Raw genomic sequence first — 21,617 nt, forward strand, 5'->3', positions numbered from 1 at the left:
CACAATACCTTTATTTTATTTTTATGTGGTGCTGAGGATCTAATCCAATGCCTTGTGCATGCTGGACAGGCGCTCTCCCTCTGAGCCACAACTCCAGCCTACTGTATAATTAGATTTTTTTTCACACTTATTTCTGTAGTGTTCTCTTTCATGAATTGCTGAACAATGAAAGTATACATTTAAAAAAATAGATTAGTGTTATTTCCATTGGATTTTCTCCATGTCCCTTCTCTCCAGTCAAGCTTCTTATGAAACTTTTAAGAATTGAAATCGTTAGTTGCTCCTGTCTGGGCAAGACCTCTTGCATTAATGATGAGTCAGCTCACACTCACAGCATGGAGATACTGACACCTGTATGCTTTTCTGCTTAGAAATGGAGTTTGTGCTGTGGATGTGTGGCATGGAGGGTGAAAGTCCTTTGTAATCCATCCATGAAAACTATGGTTCAAACTTGGTGACTACACAAGTGGTGGGTTTTTTTTTTTTTACATTTGTAGTATGTGTATATTGTTATGTATCTAAGGGCTGTAGAGAGTTGCGTCATTCAAAAATTCTAATGAAGTGTTCCCTTTCCTAGTACTTTTCCTGGGAGACAAATGAGCTGTTACCATTTTCTGTGTATATAGTAGACCCTCTGCCCTTTGAGACCCAGGTCTTCCACTGGAGAAAACCTCCACAGTCCCAGCATCTGGACCTGTGTGGTTCCTCTTTGTTCCATGATTTTTTTTTTTTTTTTTTCCTGTTTTTGGACCACAGATGCTGTTATAATTTGGTAGTATCTGAACTACTTGTGACTTGGAGTAACAAAAAGAAGAAGGTATTGATGTTTGGAGTTTTAACAAAAAGAGTTCCTTGGACAGGTACTCTGTCCTAAGGGATAGAGTCAGGGTTACTTTAGAGTTTCTGTGGAAATAGTTTTTATTTTGGAATCTGCCCAAACCAGACTCAGTGCTTCTCTGTTGTATGCCTTTAGGGAGCCCTATTCTTCTTGTGTAGTACTGGGGTGCCATTTGTTCAGAGTACCTTATGAATGCCGCTTCCAGGGTTGTGCAGTGTGGTACATTACTTTACTAAATATTATTTTGTTTTTAAATTGGTGTAAGCAGAAGATTTCAAGTTTGTTGCTGATAATATGTCTGTGGGTGATGGAAAATGCAGGTTTTCTTTTAAGGACAGGTGAAGCTAATGAAGTGTGTTAGGTTCCATTTATATGGCTCCCTCTCAAAGTTCTAGCAGTTTTAAAATTGGAATTTTGCATTCTGTTTCTCAAAGATGCCTCTCAAATTGTTTGAGCTTTAAGCTCAACAAATCTAGATCAACCCCCATCTTCTCTGTTGGAAGGGTCTGTGCATTTGAGGGGTTCTGAGGTCCTAAAGCCCCTGAAACTTCAGCTTATCTATAACCTGCCCTTGGTATTTGAAGGTGTTTTCTTATGGATTTATTCCCACATCATTACATATTAACTAAGCACATCAAAGCATATAAGAGTGGGAGGAGGATAATTCAGAAATCAGTAATGACATATTCCGTCACATTTCCAGTTAGCATCTGGTAGGTCTTCAGAGTGAACGGTCCAGACCCTCTCTTTCATCGCTCCTTGTTTTGTCTGCAGATTCGGGGTACAGACAAAAGCAGTGTGCGGGAGTTGCACATTGCCTATCGGTACGGAGAACACTATGACAGCGTTCGGAGGATCAATGACAACTCGGAGGCACCAGCACATCTCCAGACTGATGTGAGTGAGCCCCATTTCCTTTGTATTCTCAACCCTACAGGAAGCAGGTCCAGAGCCACCTGCCCTGGAGCTGAAACCAGGGATTTTTTTTTTTTTTTTTTAGTGGAAAGTTGGTGCTAAGGATCTTTGGTTCTTAGAATGTTTCTTCCTTTTTAGGTTGGGTTAGGGAGAGAGATAAAACTGCTTGTTAGCCTTTTGTTTCCCCATCAGCTGATAGTTATGATTCATGTATATATGAAATCTATGAAATTAAAAAAACACTTTTGTATTTTAAAAATTGATCCATGACTGTTTACTGAAAATTGGAAAGTATAGAAAAGGTAAGGAAAAAACAGACACAAATCAGCCACCGGCTGCGAATTTTGTTACTGTTCTGGTAGATTTCCTTTTGGTCATTTAATGTATCACAGATGGCTTGAGATTTATTATTTATATAACTTTGGTTCCTGCTTTTTTCAATTAACACATTATCACAGAAGCCTTTTCTCATATTGTTACTTACATTCTGAAGCCATCATTTTTAAAACAATTTTGTTTCTTGAGTTGTTTATATTTGTCCATGGGTCAGAATTCAAAATATAATAGGATATATATTGAAAGTTCTTCTGTCACCCTTCTGCTTTACCCATCCTGTTCCCTTCCCTAGAGGCAACTTGTGGGATCAGAAAGTCTCCTATTCTGAGCTGTTCTGTTTTGTGTTTCTATTGTAAGGAAAAGGTCTTTTTTTCTCTTCATATTTCCTCGCTGGTTATCATTTATAATAACAAAATGCTAATTATATACCCAAATAGTCTGTAGAACCATTTTAAACCATTTTAAACCACCAAAATGGTACAGAAGCACTTCCTCAGTCTAGTTCCAAAACATTTATCACCCCCAAAGAAAACCTCGTACGCATGAAGTAGTCATTCTCTGTTTCCCCTTTCATCCAGCCAACCGCCTGCCTGCCTTGTCTCAAAACTATTCTGGACATTTAGTACAAATGGAATCCGTCCATCTTTGGCCTTCCTGTCTGACTTTTTTTTGTCTAGCATAATGCTTTCTGGATTCATCTGTGTTGTAGCATTTGTCAATATTTTTTAAAATGGCCTTATAAATATTCCATTATATAGATGTATCACATTTTGTTTATCCATTCATCCGAAGATGGACATTTGATTGCCCATCAACAAAGCCCGTCTTTTTCACCTTCTGGCTACTGAAAATAGTACTACTATGAATATTTGTGAATATATTTGTTTGAGTACCTGCTTTCAATCTTTTGGGATATACTGGAGTGGAATTACTGGGTTATATGGTGAATTCTGAATTTAACTTTTGAGGAAAAAAGTTGCCAAACTGTTTTCCACAGTGGGTGGTACTGTTTTATATAATCACCAGCAATATATGAAGGCTCTACTTTTTCCACATTCGAATTTTTATTATCTTTCTTCTTCCTTTCTTTTCTTTTTCTTTATTTATTTTTATGTGGTGCTGAGGATCGAACCCAGAGCCTCACACGTGCTAGGCGAGTGCTCTACTGCTGAGCCACAACCCCAGCCCCTCTTTTCTTTTTCTTAATGGAAAGTAGTCACCCTAGTTTCTGGTGGTTTTGATTTGCAGTTTCATAATGACTAATGATGTTGGATATTTTTTCATATGCTTTTTGGTAGTTTGAATCTTTGGAAAAATATCTGCTCAAGTCCTTTGCTTATTTTTAATTGGGCTGTCTTTTTGTAAAAATTCTTTATATATTCTTATGTATTCTAGAGACTTAGATTCTCATCTAATACATGATTTGCCAGAATTAGAATTCTTTTTGTTTGTACTAGGATATTCTGTTGATGTTTGTCTTTTGTTAATTCTCTTATTTTTTTCCTAGGTACAGAATTATCTACAAAGAGTGATTTCTTTTTCCTCATTTTATACTTTTGTTTGTCTTGGCTAATTGCATTGGCTCTTATTGCTAAAATGTTAAATAATAAATGGTGGTAGTGAAATCCTGATTGTGTTCCTCAATTTAATGGGAATGAAGATAGCATTCTATGGATTTCTAGTGGTTAATTGTACTTATACCTTTACCTTGCTTCTGGTTATTCACCACTCTAAGTAATGTTGTTATGAGTACTTTTATGTAAATCCTGTATTTGACATTTCCTTTGGCTAAATTACAAAGTTGTGAAACTACTGGTTCCAAGACTCTTGATACTCAGTGTTAGACTGTTAATGTATAATTTTATAATAGGTTATTTTGTAATAACATTCTAAGGAAGATACTGTCCATTGCTGGACTCCACTTCAACTTTTACATGCAAAAAATAGAAATACCTTTGTCCATTTCCATTCCTGTGTTAATGGGAAGCAGAAGGAGAAGTTGCTGGAGTCCTCACAGGGATGATTATAGCTTTTCTGATTTAGGATCTGGTCACAAAGGCCTCTTGAACTCTAAGTGAATTACTCTTTGTTGCTTTAGAATTCCAGTTGTCAGGTTCCCTGAATGTCATGGTATACACTGGAAGTGAGGAGTCATGCTCTGCTGTGTACCCCAGAGCTCACCGATGATCAGAGAGGACCTGGGAACCAGATGAGGGTTGTGTGTATATTTCTTCAAGACTAGCATGGGTCTGTGTAGAGGACTGTGTCCCGAGGTTCAGTTCACAGCTCTGGAAATGAGTAGAGGCAAATATGCTGTTGTGGTCAGCAGAAGTGGCCAAACGTCAGCATCTAGAAACTGTAGAAGTTCTGACTTTGTCTCTGCTGAGTGGTTCTTGTCTCTTGGGCCTTTCTTTTGTTCACTATGGTGGCCTGGAATCTCGGTGTGTGGATAGAATTTAGTATACTTATTGTTCTCTTAAAGTTGTTTCCAGAGTTTTCTCCCCTATGTTTGAATGTTTTGAGATTAGAGTATCTTTCTGTGTTGGAGATTCTGAACGAGATTTGCAAGAGTTTATGCTTTGTGCTTTCTTTAGTTTCAGATGCTTCATGAAGATGAGTCAAATAAAAGAGAAAAGACCAAGACAAAGGGAGTTGACTTTGAGGACGACCTGAGAGATGAAGTAGAAGATGCCGTCCAGAAAGTTTGCAATGCAACTGGATGTTCAGTTAGTATTCCTGTCATGCAGTAGGGCTTTCTAAACAGTGTGCCTAGTGTATCTGCTGGTCTTGTGGCATCACTCGAGCATGCCAGCATGAGGGCTAGACAGTCCAGGAGATTGGTGGTCTGACCTAATGAGAGCTGTTTATTCATTTCCCTCTTGTTTGCCAGACTTGACCTAGTACTTACTCAGAATCTTTTTTGGGGGTATTGGGGATTGAATTCAGGGCCACTCGACCACTGAGCCACACCCTTAGCCCTATTTTGTATTTTACTTAGAGACAGGGTCTCACTGAGTTGCTTAGCGCCTCACCATTGCGGAGGCTGGCTTTGAATTTGTGATCCTCCTGCCTTAGCCTCCTGAGCTGCTGGGATTACAGGTGTGTGCAACTGTACCCGGCACTACTCAAAATCTTAATGAGTGGGTTTAATTTTTTCTGACTGGTGTTTGCACTATTAAAAGTGCAGTTTTATAAAGGGAATTCATTTGTAATAATAAAATGCATTGTCAAGTGACCAACCTTATTTGGGAATTGTAAATGGAAAATTCTTGAAACCTTTTGTCCATTCTCACTGTTACATCTTTGTGTTTATCAAATTATTGAAGTAGAGCTAGGTAGAAAAGTAGATCCAGTCTTGAAGCATTTCTTTGTTTCTTGGCTAGGATTTTGACTTAATAGTCCAGAACCTGGAAGCTGAAAATTATAATATTGAATCTGCAATAATTGCCATGCTTCAGATGAACCAGGGAAAAAGAAACAGTAAGTCCACAAATGATATTTATAAGCCTTCAAAGTGATTGTATTGGTGATTTTCCAAATACTCATTTTTAATCAATTCACAGGTGGTACTTGTCCTGTCATTTATTCATTCAGCAGGTATTTACTGAGTGCCTTCTGTATGCGGGCATTTTTTACTGGGTCCTGACCCTGCATCAGGAAAAGTTTAGAGGTAGAGAGAGGGTGGTAGAGAGGCAGGTAGATTGGCTAATAGTACATAGTGGGGTGCAGTGCAGGATGCTGGGAGAATGCACAGGAAATCAGCCTAACCCAGTCTTGAGGGCGGCAGAGTGTCCTTCTGAAAATAAGATCTTATCAAACTGAAATGGTAACTGAAGAAGAGAGAAATATTTTTGCAATGGAAATATTAAGAGAACTAACATTTTTTAACTGTGATAATTCAAAATTGTTTTAAAAATTTGAACTGGGTTTAATCTTGTGACTCAGAGGAAAGAAGATGTAAAATCTTAATAATTTCTTGGGTTATTAAAATGGTATCAATAAATACTCTTTTTTTTTAAGAGAGAATTTTTTTAATATTTATTTTTTAGTTTTCGGTGGACACACAACATCTTTATTTTATTTTTATGTGCTGCTGAGGATCGAACCCAGCGCCCCATGCATGCCAGGCAAGCATGCTACTGCTTGAGCCACATCCCCAGCCCCAATAAATACTCTTTTGATAGTTATCAATGCCAGGTACTTCCTGTGCCTGGCATTATAGTTCTTCATGTGTCTGAGTATTTAAGTATCCACTTGATATGTTTGCTGTGCTTCTTCAGAAGCTGTGAGTAACTTGATCTTTGTAGTTGAAAGCCTCATTCAGTGTGATGTGTTCTTGACATCTGGAGAGTGAGGTTGGGAGATGCATTTGAAGTGGTATTTAATTTAATTGATTTTCAGTTTTAATAGCCACATGTGGCTGGTGACTGCTGTATTGGACAACCCAGCTTTAGATCCTGTTTTGTTTTTTTTTTTCCCTCCTTCTGAATTTTGAGTACAAATGAATGATTTCTCCCTAAAAATTCATGTTAAACATTTTATCCAAGGAAACAAAGCACTGTGCTGTGGGAAGCTAACCATAAGCCTTAGGACTAGCATGTTATTTTTAAATCTGTCTAATTTACCCATCATTTTGTCCCCATTTTTCCCACTCTGTTGACTTGGTATTAGAGTTTTGTTTCAAAGAAATTTGCTTCCTAAATAACAATTATCTGGGGACTCGGGTGATGTTGGAGTCCTTTACCATAGCATTTGCATTATGTAACTCTGTAAGGTTCTCAGTTTAATTAATACCTTTTTTTTGGAAGATGCAGAGGAGAGCCTTGAGCCTGGTGACCAAGCGCCGAAGCAGTGTGGCCCTTTATGGGAGGAGGGTGGCAGTGGTGCCAGAATCTTTGGAAATCAGGGTTTAAATGAAGATAGGACTGAAAACAACAAAGCCCGGACCAGCCCTAGTGAAGAAAACAAAGCAAACAAAAACCAGCTCCCAAAGGTATGAGGGAGGTAGTCAGAAGGGCAGATGGTGGGCTGCTGAAAATCTGTAGCAGTGGTGGGAACTTGCATTTCATTTTAGTATGTATTTTTCTCTTAATTTATAAAACAGTTATTGTGGAAATCTGGGGGATACATAAAGATATGTCTAGAAGCAGAATGAGGCCTTGTCTTGTTTGGTGTGTGCTGTGACGATTAGGACATATGTGCTGAGCTGTCCTGTGCAAATGGGTAGTTGCCTTTGCCCATGCAGCGTCATTGCACACGTGGGCTCCCTCCACCTTATTCCGTACTTTTCACATCTGCAGTGAACAGTGTTGTGTGTTTGTGTTGCATACTATTTTCTTGCATAGAGTTAGGAGATGAGTTAGCAGGTTTAAGGGCATGTATATTGGAATCTTTTGAAGGCTTTTGGTAAATTGTCAGGTGCTTCCCAGAAAGGGTGTACATCTCCCTCCCCACCCCTACAAGTAGATGTGACAGTGTTCATTATGCTGAAATTGGGATTCATTTTAAAAACTTACCATGAAGTTCTGAGCTCTAAATGCCACCTAATGTGAAAAGGCAGAGGCAGAGTGGCCATAAGCTTCTGAGGATTTCATTACAGTGATCTGGGTCTTAAATTATGGAGAAAGGTGTCGTCTGGCCCCTTGATTATTGTCTGTTGCTGGATAGGGGTAATGTCTCTTTAGGTCATCTGGAATTGGTTTATGAGGAGGAAGGAGTTGATTTTGTTTGCTAGTTCAGTGAGGGGATGTACATTTTAACATAATGGAAAATGAGCTGCTCTGGCATGCGGGTGGTGTCCTCTCTCCTTGCTGAAGTAGTCAGAGCCTTGGACATTTGTGAGCCCAGCATCTCTTGCAGCAGGTGGCAGCTTGAGTCAGCTGTGCGTCAGTGGCCTTCTCTTTCAGGTCACAAACAAACAACGCAGGGAACAGCAACGGCTGGAGAAGAAGAAGCGACAGGAGGAGAGGCATCGTCACAAAGCCCTGCAGAACAGGAGTGGCCACAGGGACAACAACAGGAGTGAAGCAGATGTGAACACACAGGTCACTTTGGTGAAGACCTTCGCTGCTCTGAACATCTGACTCTGCCTCTTAGGAGCTGTAGGAAGCAGAAGGACCATGGAGCGCCGCACACAGGCCTTCCAAGGAGGCAACCAACAAAGCCTGTTTGGTCACACGCTGAATTAGTTTCCTTCAAGCTGCCTCTTTTGTTCAAAGTTCTGTCAGTGCTGTGTTTTGTTTTATAAAGGTGCAGTGAAGCCATTCATATTCTGTAATACACACTTAAAATACTGAGTTTTAAGAGTGGATAGTTAGGTCAGGAAAAACCTTTGTGGCTTTATTTGCCCTGAAAAAAAGAGTTCAGTGACCCTGGGATCTTCCTTTATTACTTAGGGTAAGTTTTGCTGTGATTGTTCATGAAGTAGTTTAACTGTTAGAAATTCAGAATAACAGATTTCCTTAGTTTCTCTTTCATTTTCAAACAGATATCAACATGTAGAGTGGTTTATAAATGATCTCCAACTCAGGAACATATTTAGATTGAATTTTTTCCCTATCTGATTTACTCAACAATTCAGAAAGTGTTTTCCCAGAGTAATGTGATACAAGGAAGTGGCCTACAGAGTCAGGGGGTGGGGGGACTGCACAGCTCACCTCTCCTTCCTGACTGACGTCATTGCAGATGGCAGGTGCTATGGGCCCATTTGTGGTCAGCCATAGTGTGGGTACCTGCTTGGTGGAGAGTGAGGCCTAAGCTTTCCTGGGAGATCAGTCGTGTTGTTGAGTCTTGGTGTTTGTTTTTTTAACAGTTGGGAAGATGGTGTGTTACTGCTGTGAGAGAGTTCTGCAGTTCAGATCATCCATAGTCATAGAGCAGATGCCATAGTTGTAGAACAATCAGGAAACTCCTAGGTTTCTGTCTAGGAAGAATCTAAAGAATGATTTGCTTCTATAGCAGAAGTTTGGATGAATATCTAAGGTTTTTTTTATGTTCACTGTTTGAACAACTATTTTTTCCCTAGTATTATAGACTTAGAAAGATGCCTTTAGAGAAAAAAATGATAACTTGACCTTATAGGTTGCAAAATTTTCTTAGTATTGTGGCAATGAAATTCCATAAAATATGGCGTTTATTTTTTGTTACTTAAGCCCAGTGTGGGATTTGAATGGGGCAGCATTAGTTGTGCCTGTAGGGTAAACCAGCAAGGTGGAGTGCTTCTCTGGGCTCAGACCTTCAAGTGACTCACAGTTCTGAAACATTCCATCAGGGGACAGATCCCATTCCCAGAACTGGGCTAGGTGGATGAGAACTCTAAAATGGTCATGTGTGAGGCGGGTGGGAGTCTTTGCCTTCTGGGAGCCTAGTACATGGGCAAATAATATATGCTGAGTCAAAAAGTCAATTCTTTGTTGTCGGCTGCAACCCTCAGATCTCAAAATTATGAGAACCTAGAGGCAGAGTGGAAACCGTAAGTAGTTTTAAAGTGTGAGAACTGTCACTATCAGAGTGGACCCTGGCCCTGTGGAATTGTCCCTGTCAGTAGGCTTTTTGCTTTCTTAGTTTCATTGATGCCTTTTAATTTTTGTTTGTTTGATTTGGGGACTTTTTGTAGTTGGAATATCTACAATATCATCGGAAGTCTCTTGGAGTTGCTCCCAGGACATTGTGGTTTGGGCTTCTTCCTGGGTTCAGTACATTGCAATATTGTGCAGATTTAAAGACTATACAGCACCTTTTCTTTGCTCATCACAGTCCTGAGTTTAAGACTCCCGAGTACTGGCACTCAGTTCCAACTAGGAAGGCTCTCTGTTGCCTTTTCTTAGGGGGTGGGATCTGGTGTTTGAGGACAAATTGTTCTCTTGGCTTTCACCTCTGGGCAGATTCCTGGCTGGCTGAGCTTTTCTGAAAGAACATTCTTTCCTATCTGCTCTGTACTGTGTGAGTGCAGAGACCAGATCCTCTCAAAAGGATCAGCTTTATCAGAAGCTCAGAATTAAAGTAGAAAAATACCTGTGGGTGACCGTTGTTGTGATTAGTTGGATTGCTTCATTGACTTGGTTAATGAAGGTGGCCTTGGGCCCTACAGAGTTTTAGAGGCTGCTGAATGTTTTATTAAAGAATATTAGGAATATTTGTTTATAAATTACCTAATTCTGATAATAGGCTTCAGCAGTTCTGGAGCACAATAGCAGTGGTTTTAAAAACTAATCAAATGACTTTAGTAATTTTCTTTTGTTACCATTGTACAGCTTTTCAGTTATAATTGGTCTGTGCTTAGTGTGTTAATTATTGGAAATGGGGGTATGGCACCCAGCTTCAAAGGTATCTTCTAGCTGAAGGTTGGAATTTAGACCACTGCCTTGGTCTCCTTGGAGTGAGAAGTGGATAGAATCCTCAGGCTTAGTTGCCTTGTTGGGCACTCGATCGTTACTTCATTGGCAGCCAGAGTGGAGGCCATACGTTCAGTCTTGAGGTGATGATTGTCAGCAATCCAACTAATGACAGCAACTGTGCTGGTCAACCCAGCACAGTTATGGAACTCAGTACTGGGGACTGAATCTGTCTCAACCTCTGGGGTGCAACTCAGCTGGTAAAGATTATACTACACAAGGTTAGGTCTCAGTAGCCTGTGGAGGGCCAGGAGAAGAGGGTAGAGCAGCATTTCATAGCTGCTTTCTGGCCTTATAGACTGTATATAAAGGTTTTATGGATTTTTTTTAAAACATCAAAATAAGAAAAAAAAATTTATTACAACAGCTTTTAACTAGGGAGTTAGATGTATTAAAACAACATAGACCACAGCTTATAAATAATATAATTGTTACTGGGAGACATTAGAAAGATAGAATGTATATGTATATTTAATTTTTCAATAATAAGAATATACACCTTCAGGAGTAAAGCATGGTTGAGGAATTGTGGCAGAAAGAAGAATCTTAAATGTTAGTTGAAGTCATTTATAGTTTGTTTGTTTGTTTTTTAAATAAGCTCTGAAGACATTTCCAATTTCATTTTGATGGAGAGGACTGTGCAATGTGTGTCTCCCTTAATGGGCAGTTGGAGCTGGGCTCAGAGTGAACCTTCATGTAGGTCATAGACAGTGCCCTGCTCTGCTTCCCTGGGGAGCTTGACAATGTGACCTATGATGGCGGGCTGGGGAGGAGGGCCATGTAAAGGTGGGGAGAGAGAGAGAGTTGCTCACATGTCATGTGGTCATTTCAGATGGACTTTGGTAGTGGATCACACTTGTAGTGAGTCCCTGTAGTCAATGTGCAGTTTCTTGCATTGTGAGAAACTCTTTAGAGTGTGCCCGGGTTTTACTGGGTCAACATGGAACACCCTTGAGTTTACCTCTGTGAAATGTTCAACCCAAATATTCAGTTGATGGGAGGAAACTTGAATCCCTAGTCAGAACTGACTAAAAGTCACCCTGACTGGAGAGAAGGCTCTTTGTGGCAGGAAGAGAGTGGAGCTTCTTGATTGAGTGTGTCACCTCCGTGCCCTCCCTGACTCCCATGTCACGTAGACACATAGCTCTTCACCTCTTTACCTCAAGTCTGTATCGCACCTGTAGATGCAGGGTCAGATGCAGCATTCCTGCCATTGTCATTACTCACGGTTTTGCTCATCTCCGCTTGCACGTCAGGTGTGCTGAAACAGCTTTCTGGCATTTGTTCAGAGCTGACTTAATAATGGCACTTTTTACAAAGATGTGTTTCCCTAACTGTGAAGCAGATTTTGTTTTCCCACTGACATCCTTGAATTGAAGATCTAGATGCATGCACTTAAGTTTTAATAAATCTGCCACTACATGTTAGAAAAAGTCAAACTGATCATTTCTCACAAGTGGAGATGATACTAAACCTCTGTGGCCCGGTGTGTGGACAGTGTGTGACTTGCTGTCCACGGAGGCTGGACCACAGGAAAGAGCTGTGCCTTGTGGATGGCCTGACCCTCTTCTGTCCCAGGTAAAACATGCTCTCAAAACCTCAGGCTCTTAATGATTTCTTCCAAGTGATTTTTTCTAGAATCTCTGTTTAACCCTCCTCATTATGACTACTTTGTAGCTCAAGTGAAGTGTTGAATATCTTCTCAGAGTTACCCAGGGAGGGGCTGGTGCCAATGTGCAGCATGATTTCCATGAGCACACCTGTGATCCACAGTGCTTCTGCTCGCTGTGCCGGTTGTCACAGAAGGTCCTGATCACTGGAGGAAACCCTTGGGGTCTGGCTCTGATCCTTTGCATGTTATCTAGCAGGTCCTTGTTGCCAGCCGTCCATGACAATCATTGGCGCGTAGTCACAGACCTTTGTTCGTGGTTTGATTCCCTGGCAAGTCTTTCGACTGAAACTTGAGCTGTACTGGTGTCTTTCCATTCTTGGGGCTTGTTTTCCATGGTGGCTACCATTCCAGCATCTTTCACTAGCACTAAGCTCAGAGAAAGGGGGAAGAGAGCCAGGAGCTAGACTCAGCACCCACGTGTTCCCCTTCCTGGTGTCAGAGTGCTGGTGTGCGTCAGACCCCTAGGACTGAGGGCAAGGAGTCTGTGGGGATGGGCCTTCTCTTTTTCCTAATTGCACTATACTTGTTCTAGCTTCGGTCTGGAGATACTTAAGACCTCCATGGGGTCATAATCCATAGACTTAGCAAGTCTGCCTTATCTCTGGAGCTTGGGGATGAGAAATGTGACCACTATCGATGTCCATAGTTCATTTCCCCTAGGCCTTTTCTTTTCACAGATTGTGTTCATCTGAACCATTTTATTTTTTATTTACCAAAGTACTGTACTTGGCTATTTGCAGTGTTTTCAAAACCAAATGTTTCCTTTTTTGTTTTTAATCTTTACTACTTGGTGCAATAGAAGCTGCAAAGATGTGCCACTTATCTATGAAATGGAGTTTTGTATACCAATAAATTCTAGTTTAAAAACAAAGTTTTAGCTCTTTCTTTTCTTTGCTAAAAACCTTCCTATAGAAGGACTTGGTTACTCAGATTTAGTTCAATTTAGTCACCCATCTAAACATTCAGGAATCCATGCAACATTGATGACCCTCTGCTATATATAGCTAATATTTCTGGGTAGTGACACAGACATGGGCCCGTCCTCAAAAAGCTTCCAGTCCAGGGGGCAAAAGGAACATGTGACTGTGACCGGAGAGAACACATGCCCTAATGGAAGGCTGAGAAGGTGATTGTGAACACAGCCATCAGGACATCAAGGAAGGCTCTTATAGGAGGTGGCATTGGGACCAGGAGTGAAAGGGGAGAGAGGATGCAGAATAGAGCATTTTGTACCTAAGGACCATCATAAGCAAAACCCTGGAGTGGGAACGTCCATGTAGTTAAGATAGTTTATTAAGGGTACAAATTTTGGAGGAAGACTGGGGACTTACTTGTTCACATGCTTCCCATGTCCCTTTTTGCTACTGGAAGATTAATACCATGCTTGCTGAGTGAGTTCTAAAGACCAGGTGTGCTTAGTTCAGCCTGGTTGCTTTCTTGGTGTATGGAATAGGTCTTGTGTGCTTTCTGACCTGGGGACGTTACAGGTAGCTGTGAGGTCTCTCCAGCCAGTTTTATCTGTCTGTGGGCTGTCAGCTCAAGGACACTGAAGATTAATATTTTAAAACATAAGGCCCATTTAAGATAAATGAGCACTCAGATGGTAGTGAACCAACAGACTGTTTGCATGAATCATATAGCATTAGTGTGTGGCATCAGTTCCCTAAAATAGTTCCGGTTGTCATGAGCCCATGGATTCAACTGAACAGATACTTATTTAGCATCTGTGGTGCGATGATGCTGCAGGGGAGGCAAAAGGACAGGTGATTGGGCATGGATGGAGTGTTAGTAACGCACCAGGCACTCTGAATACATTGTCTCATAGGAAGCTTAAAACCACCCCACAGGGCTGATACTCTTTCTGTATTTTACACATGAAAGAGTAAATAAATGGACCAAGATCACAGGTGGTAGCAGAAGCAGGATTTGGACCCAGGACTGCCTACTGCCACCACACAAGAACCCAAATAATGGGTAAGCAGCACTAGTAAAGGTCCCAAAACATGAGCTGGCCTTCAGAGGAGACTGAATTCTGCTCCAGCTGGGAAAGGTGGAATTTGAGGTGCATTCATGGACAGGGGAAGCTTTTTAGGTTGAGGGAAGTATTGCATGAAGGAATGAAGGCAGAAAAGCAGTGGATAATGGAGAGCTACTGATGGTATGGCTGGGAGGAGTTGACTGGATGTACATCAAGCCACTGGTGGACGGGAGAGAGACTGGATGAAGGAGGGAGGCCCTTTGGTCCTGATTCTCTACTCTTAGCTTTAATTAGTGTAGAATATTTGCTCTCTGCCTGCCAGTTAACCCATCTAATTTTTCTCTATCCCTAACACTCAACCTAATGCCAGAAATGTAGTTTATACAAAGCTTATTGAAAGAAAGGATGATCTTTAATAGTATTCAGTTCTCCAGCTACAACATTGCAAAGAACCTCAGAGAAGCAGACACATGTCCGTGGAATCATAATCAGACTCTTCAGTTAGCTCGGGAATTCCATTGTGATTTCTAATCACTTATTCAGCAAGTGATTTAATTGGGCACTTCATGCCTAGCTTTTGTTAGGGGGGTAAGTAGGAACAAAAGCAAAAACAATCCAAACCCTGTCTTCAAAATGGAAGAGAGATGCTATGAAACATTGAGGTCAGTGCCCTGTCACCAGCCTTGGTGTAGTCCTTTGCCTTACTCTTTATCCACGCATTCATCTGAAGAATTAATACACATAAAGCGCTGAGAACAGTGCCCTGTAAACTCTAGGTGCTTAATAAAATGTTATCCCTGTGAAGCCAGAATTAGACAGACAGTATAGATAGATAAATCGAGTCTGGTCAGATCAAGGAGGCCACTTTGAGTGAGTCCTGGAAGTTGGAAACTGTCCCGCCCCCGAGGGATTGAAAGGCCTTCAGAGCCCTTCCTTCACCCTATCAAGATAACCCTCCCCTGCTCCAACCAGTTGCTAAGGCAACCTGCCCCAGGAATTGCCTCTCCTTACAGGGAGCTGTAAAGTTGTTAATTAATATGTCCTGGGCTGCTCCAGCCTGCCCTTCCCTGTTCAGTCCACCTGTTTCCCACCACTGGGCCACCCCACCAACCTTTCCTAGGCCTAGTCACAGGGAGGAGAAAGATAAGGGCAAGAGAGCAGGAGAACAAAGGAAGCCTAAGATGCATAAAAGGGCAGAAGACCTCACTTCTCCGGATACCAGGAACCAGCTAGGGCCCCCTTCTCACTCCTGGGAGAAGTCTATGTTACCCCTTTTTAAGTAAACCCTGCCTTATATGCTTGCTTCGGCGTGCTTCTCTAATGTTCAAACTTCAACGAGAGGGAGCAGGTCACCGATAACCAGCGGTATCACTTGTTATTTTAACATTCATTCATAGGACCAAATGCTTATTTATGTGCTAGGCATATAAATATGCGGTCACACATACTCATTTATTTAAACCTCACCACAACCATCTGTCAGGGGAATGTCATTGTTCCATTTTACAAATACAGAGTAAATCTGTGACCAGGCTTCTAAGATTTTCACCTGCGCACCTGGAGGTCTTGTTAACCTATTGAAGGATTCAGCAGGGCTGGAGTAAGGGCTGTTTTTCTAACAAGACCCCCTGCTGCTGCTGCTGCTGCTGCTGTCCACACACCTCCCTGAGCAGTCAGTGCGCCAACACACCCCCTGCTGCTAAGAGGATGAACATAGATGTGTACCTGGAGCCTCTGACTTCAGTACAGAGCTCTCATTTTCCTTTTTCAGTCATTTTCACAAGTCTGCAACTAGAAACCAAGTGCATTATAGATCCACACATGTGCAGATGGAATCCAAACCTTCTCCTCGATTCATTCATTGAACGTTTATTGAGCTCTGGAAAAACAAAGGATACGACCTGGCCATGAATGACCAAGGGGCTCACCACCTGGGGTCACAGCAGGTTGTACTGGGATCTGTCTTTAGTTGCAGTTCTCACATTTTTGGACAGTTACAATGGGAAGATTACCAGGTCCTCATCCCATTATGCTCAGAAGTCACCTTTCTACTCTACCCAAGTCAGCTCCTTTTCCCCGACTTTCTTACTTCTGCAGACACACCAATACCCTAAGATGGTGGGAAGTCCTTCTCTGATGATTCCTTAGCATATTCATTTCTGACAATGCAAGTTTAGGAATTTCACCAGCCTGAGGAACTGCCCAGGGGGTGAAGGGAAATCCGTGTGAACCGAATTTGGGTTTCTTCCTAGTAATCTGAACAAGTTGGACACCAGGGGGCGCCTTAGGATCATGTTACCTGACAAATCGGACTCAGGCTCACAAAAGCCAATCTTGTATCAAGACACCATCTTTGGATGGTTCCAACTTTGGGTCAATTACAACAGCAAAGCTCACATACTGGTCCCCATGCTATTTTTTTTCTAGCTCAGAGCTTTGTTGTCTAAAAGTCTAGGAGGATGCATCCCTTTGATTTCTTGTGCTCCTCAAAGTCCCCATGGGTGTACACACACCATGCGAAGGAGGAAAGGGAGTGAAGTTTATCCAGCACGGGCCACAGCTTTGCACCATGCAGCACATGCTTGGTCTCCTTCAATAGGCTCATCCTGGTCCTGTAGGATTCCATCCGTGTCTGGCAGCTGGTGGAGACAGCAGATCTGCCTTCCAGAGTTAAATCTACTGAGGCTTGTGGCTTTCAGAACCGGCTGTTTCTCTGGTGGAAATCCTTTGGTTGACCTGCCATGTTGTACCCTCTCCTCTTCCTGCTCTCTCAGGAGCATCACAGGCTGCATATGCTCACAGTTGGCCTGCCCTAGATATGCGATCTTTCCAAGGTAACAACTACAGGGTCTGGTCAACATGGCCATGTCACAACACTGGCAGCTGATGCCAACTTGTTGAAAAAAATTAAGGGAGAAGAGCAAGGATACTCTGGTACAGTGTCCCTTCTCTGACCCTCAGGTGTCAAAAAAGAGGGTTAGATAAGATGGATCTGGAGCTACTTTTCCATCTAAATCAGTCTTTGTCAGTGGGGGCGTTTTGAGGCCTGATGACAGTGGGGACAATATTTTTAGGTTGGTAGTTTTTATCCTTCTTACATTAAGCCATATGGCCAGAAATATTCCTTTTGGAGATTGCCATTATTGTCTCAGAGAAGATTGTAGAACTTTAGAAGAAGAGAATAATGGAATCTTACTGCTGTGGAAAATTAAAAGGACTTAATATTGGCATTACAGATGGGACCCCAAGTCAGATTCATTCCTACCGTATTCCAGTGCTTAGCACCAGGGTGGTGCATGGCAGGTGCTCAAAATATGAAAGAATGAACAAACAAATAAATGAGAGAACGGGATTGTAGACTAATCAAAACCTAGCATGACAAAATCTGCAAATCAGAGAATCCTAGAATTAAAGAGAGCATATTCACTTATTCAGAAGAGAGAATGGGTGGGGTTACTGAGTCTTGTGGGTGCTGCAGAGGCCCATGGCTCCTGAGGCTCTTCCTGGGGGAAGTGTGGAAACTCTGGGGAAGGGGCGGAATTTTCCAGAGGAAGGGCCTTGGTTTCTAAACTTCTTCAGGACTGGGATTATAGCAGCCTGAGGCGGGGCTGCAGCCAAGCAGAGTTTAGCAGGGCGGGGTGGGTCCCGTGCACAGCTTGTTGGGGTAATGGGCATATTTGCGGTTGTAGGTGCTCACATAGCGGCGGAAGCAGAGGGCAGCCCTCCTGTCGCACTCGCAGGTCTGCCTCTGGCAGGTGGTCTTGCCGGCTGGATGAAATAGGTAAGTCAGGCACTAAGGTTGGAGGCGCGGGATTCCCGCTCTCGGACACGGTTGGGATGGCTCCTGGCTGCTCTTGGGTTCCTGTTCTCAGCCTCATCCTCAGCCCCATTCTGATGGGAGCCTGCACTCAAGGGGGCTGTTCCAGAATGGGGGAGTCAAGAGCAGAGCGTGGGAGACCCTGTGAAGGCCAGAAGTTGGCCCTCACTGTCCCTCCTTGCTCCCCCAGGCCCACTCTCATGGCCCTTGGCCCCCTCCTGCCTGGTTTTCACCTGCCCCCGCCCAGGGATTTCTGGTCAACTCCTTCCTCCTGTGATGGTGCACTGAGGAGCGGGGAAGCTACGGGAGGTAGTGTCAATTCTAGATGGCCGTTCATGCCCACGAGGGGCCTGTGTCCAGGCTGGAAGCCTTACTTGGGGCCCCCTGCCTGCTCCCCCTGGAGAGGACAGAACCTATTTTTCTTTTCACACCAGCCTAGGAATCAGACCTCCCAGACCACTGTCCCTGAGGCCGGCTGGCATCAGTTCTGCAGGCACCCGAGCTGCAGAAGGCTCCTGTTCTCTGCACCGACTCCTTTTTGTCCCCACAAATACGTCTCTCTCCACAAGGGTCCTGGTGCCTCCTCCCCCTCACCCAAAGATGAGCCTTTATTTCCCGTCAGGATTCTGCCCACGCCTGCATCTTGACAGCCACCCTGTTGGGTGCAGAGCAGGCTGAACTGTGTTGTCTGCAGGGCAGGCTGAACAGATGTTGGCTGCAAGACAGCCCACGCACTCAAACCCCCCCTCCATCTGGTCCTTTATCACCTGTTTGCCTCAAGGCTGAACACTTAACCCCCACCTTGGGCCAACAAGGCAGCTTGCAGACCCAGAGGCCCCATTAGATTTGGGCTATAAAAACTCCTCCTGCCAGGCACCCCCCTCTTGCTCTCTCTATTGCTCTCTTTGTCTTTCTTGCACGCGCTCTCTGTCTCTCTCTTGCTCTTGCTCTCTCCCTCTTCATCTCTCCTCTTTTCTCTCTCTCTCTTTCCTTCTTTCTTTTTTCTTTGTTGCACTGCTGCAATAAAGCTCTCTTGGTCACTCGGAATGTTGTGGTCACTTTTCTTTCACACCCTCTTTTGGGGGGTTCCTTCCAGGAGCTGGGCTGAGCTAGGGAGGGGGGTATGATTACCTCCTTATTAGATGAGGATGCAGAGTTTTCCAGGGGCTGTGTCACCTGCCTAAAGTCACATGGTGGGCAGAAGGTGAAGCCCTGAGAAGAACCCAGAGCCCAGCCCTCCCCGCCCCCTCCCCTCTTCTCACAGTGGACTATCCCAGCCTTGCATGAAGCTCAGGGGTGGGGCGCTCACCACCTTTACCTTACACAGCTGCTCTCCTGAGTGGACCGCGGAAGGAACACTCTGAGCTACCTCTGCCTTGGAGGTGCTGGCCTGGCTCTGTCCCTCCCCTCTGGTAGGCCTTTGATACCTGCACAGTCCTCTCGCAGGAGAGGACTCCAGATCCATCTCTGCACCACATCCATGGGGCCCTGCCCTCCCTCCAGGCTATCCTGGCTTTACAGCAGGAAGGCCGGCTTCTGATCCGCCTGCCCCCCTACACTCTGTCTCAGTTGAGGCTGCTTCCCCAGCTGGAGACCAGAGGAGGGATGGACCGTCCAGGGCATTGGATGTGACAAAGTGGAGAGAACCGGCCCAGCCTGATAACCCTAGTAAGGGGAATCAGCCTTTGGGAATGGGGTCTGCTGTCCCAAATCAAAACTCCAGCTGCCTCCATCCTGGTGACCTGAGATGGGTGTGTGAGTCCAGCTCATTTGGGTGCGGCTCAGCTGGGCCCCTCCTGCACCCTCCCCAGAGGCTGGAGCTGGGAGGAGTCTCTGGGTGGGGAGGAAGTTCCTGGGGCTGAGGCAGGGACTGGGGCTGCACCAATGGACCTTGGCTTCTCTAGCCCAGATGCCTGGTGAGCACGGAGACAGAGGGACAGGTCTCTGCACACTACTGGCAATGGGAAACCCCATTCCTCCAGTCCAGGATCTGCCCCTGACAAGGCCGAAGGTCACATCAGGAGGGGGATCCAGTCTCAAGCTGCCCCTCCCCATAACATGTGGATGGCTCCGGGTCTGTCCACTCACCACAGAAGATGTCTTGCTGGCCGATAGAGAAAAGGTACTTTTCCAGTTTGGGTTCACAGCCCAGCTTCTCCAGACGCCCATAGCAACAGTCATGGGCGTGGCAGCACCTGTGGGGTCATGGTCAACTGGAGGGGCCTGTGAGCCAGGCCAGACTGGACAGGGAAGGCTGGGGCACAGCCCAAAGGAGCTCGGAGGAGAGGGTCAGTTGCTGGTCTCTCAGTGCCCCCAGATCCTTCCCCCTCCCAGGGTGCTCCTCCCAGAGGGTTCCCCTTGCTGGCCACCTCCTCACCAGTCTGTCTGGTCCACTGGCCAGTGGGACCCACCGATGCCACAGTAGCAGCCGTAGTCATTGTACTGCAGAGCTGACTTCCCTGTCATCCTCTCGATCATCACCCCAAACTGGACCAGGTTCCCGCTGGCCATGGCCACTGTGGAGGAGGAGGGAGCCTGTCACCCAGGGCCCACCCCTCATGTCACTCAAATCTGATTCCAGACAGCTCAACATTTGTCTAGTGAAGCTTCTCTCCCCAAAGCACCCCGTCACCAATAACAACAATGATACTAAGTAGGGACCCCTCCAGTGGCATCCTTTGCGTCGTAATCCTATCGACCCCACTCCTTCACGTCAGCCACACACCCCCACTCTCCTCCACCACCCCAGGAATATCCCTCACTCACCCTTCTGGGGACCCCCATTGGCTTTTCACCTCTCTCCCAAAGACCTTCATTGTCCCCCCAGCTGTTAGCTCCGGTATCCTCCGAGAGCGTTCTGTCCCCTGAGGTCTCACAGACACCACCGGACATGATTCCTAACTCCCTCAAGGGACCCCCCTGAATTCCTCCAGATCCTCCCCATGCAGCCATGGCGCGGTGCCCACCGAGGCAGGTTGGAGCCAAAAATGGAGCCAGTACAGGGAGGAGCCCGAGGTGCTGCTGGGGTCCCTGCCAACCCCTGTCCGTGCTCCCACCCCTCCTCGGGCTGCACTCTCCCCCCTACTCCCCCATCTCCTCCAGCCACTGCTGGCTGGGGCAGAACTGGCTTATCCCCTGGTGGCAGGAAGAGGGGGTCCCCAGTCGTTGGTACCCATGGTGCCCTCTGGAGAACCAAGCTCAGGGGCATCCAGCAGGCTCCCGGTTGCCAGATAGGGGGGCCGGGAAGGAGGACTGTCACAGGTCACGAGTTCACTTACCCAGGAGGCAAAGGAAGGCCAGAAGATGGGGAGGGTTCATCTTGGGGGTCTCGGAAGAGGTGAGCAGGGGGCAGAGGAGCCTGAGAGTGGAAGGGAGTGAGCAGGGGCGCTCTGAATTCAGGGCACCTCCCAGTCAGTTAAATACCCAGTTCTGTCCACTCCCCGTCATTAACCCCTGAGTGCCCAGTGATGCAACGAGCCTTCAGGTCTGAGACTCTGGCCAAGTCCCCAGAGGAGGGGCCAGCTGGGCCCACAGCCCAGGAAGCAGGGGATGTAGTGGCTCTCCCCCTCATGTCCTCCGTCACCTCCCCTTTCCTAGCCACTGTCCTGGTGCCCCTGGTACCCAGGGCCTGGGGCTGGGCTTTTCTTTCTTGACATCTTTCCCTCGTC

The 21,617-nt window shown here is 44.9% G+C and overlaps 2 protein-coding genes across 5 annotated transcripts in view; one reads left to right on the forward strand and one right to left on the reverse strand.

Annotated features, from left to right (window-relative positions):
- The window catches only part of Otud3 (OTU deubiquitinase 3), a 29,736-nt gene extending 10,857 nt beyond the window's left edge, over positions 1 to 18,879 (forward strand). For 2 of the 4 annotated variants that reach the window (XM_026400820.2, XM_077791201.1), the window contains exons 4-8: positions 1,613 to 1,735; positions 4,684 to 4,815; positions 5,473 to 5,569; positions 6,898 to 7,082; positions 7,996 to 13,019. In XM_026400820.2, coding sequence (XP_026256605.1) covers positions 1,613 to 1,735; positions 4,684 to 4,815; positions 5,473 to 5,569; positions 6,898 to 7,082; positions 7,996 to 8,172 — 714 coding nt within the window. In that variant the 3' untranslated portion in view covers positions 8,173 to 13,019. Of the gene's footprint in view, positions 1 to 1,612; positions 1,736 to 4,683; positions 4,816 to 5,472; positions 5,570 to 6,897; positions 7,083 to 7,995; positions 13,020 to 17,821; positions 17,914 to 18,383 lie in introns of those variants that run through there. The other 2 variants (XR_003301866.2, XR_013342153.1) reach the window with 2 other exon arrangements.
- Pla2g2e (phospholipase A2 group IIE) lies at positions 17,758 to 21,267 on the reverse strand. Its single transcript, XM_026400821.2, has 4 exons — positions 21,228 to 21,267; positions 20,327 to 20,465; positions 20,038 to 20,144; positions 17,758 to 17,900 (listed from the first exon to the last, which is right to left on the reverse strand). The coding sequence occupies exons 1-4, from the start codon at positions 21,265 to 21,267 to the stop codon at positions 17,758 to 17,760; spliced, it is 429 nt and encodes a 142-aa protein (XP_026256606.1).
- Between the last annotated feature and the right edge of the window lie 350 nt (positions 21,268 to 21,617).

Source organism: Urocitellus parryii, chromosome 11, assembly GCF_045843805.1.
Source record: "Urocitellus parryii isolate mUroPar1 chromosome 11, mUroPar1.hap1, whole genome shotgun sequence".
Taxonomy (NCBI): Eukaryota; Metazoa; Chordata; class Mammalia; order Rodentia; family Sciuridae; genus Urocitellus; species Urocitellus parryii.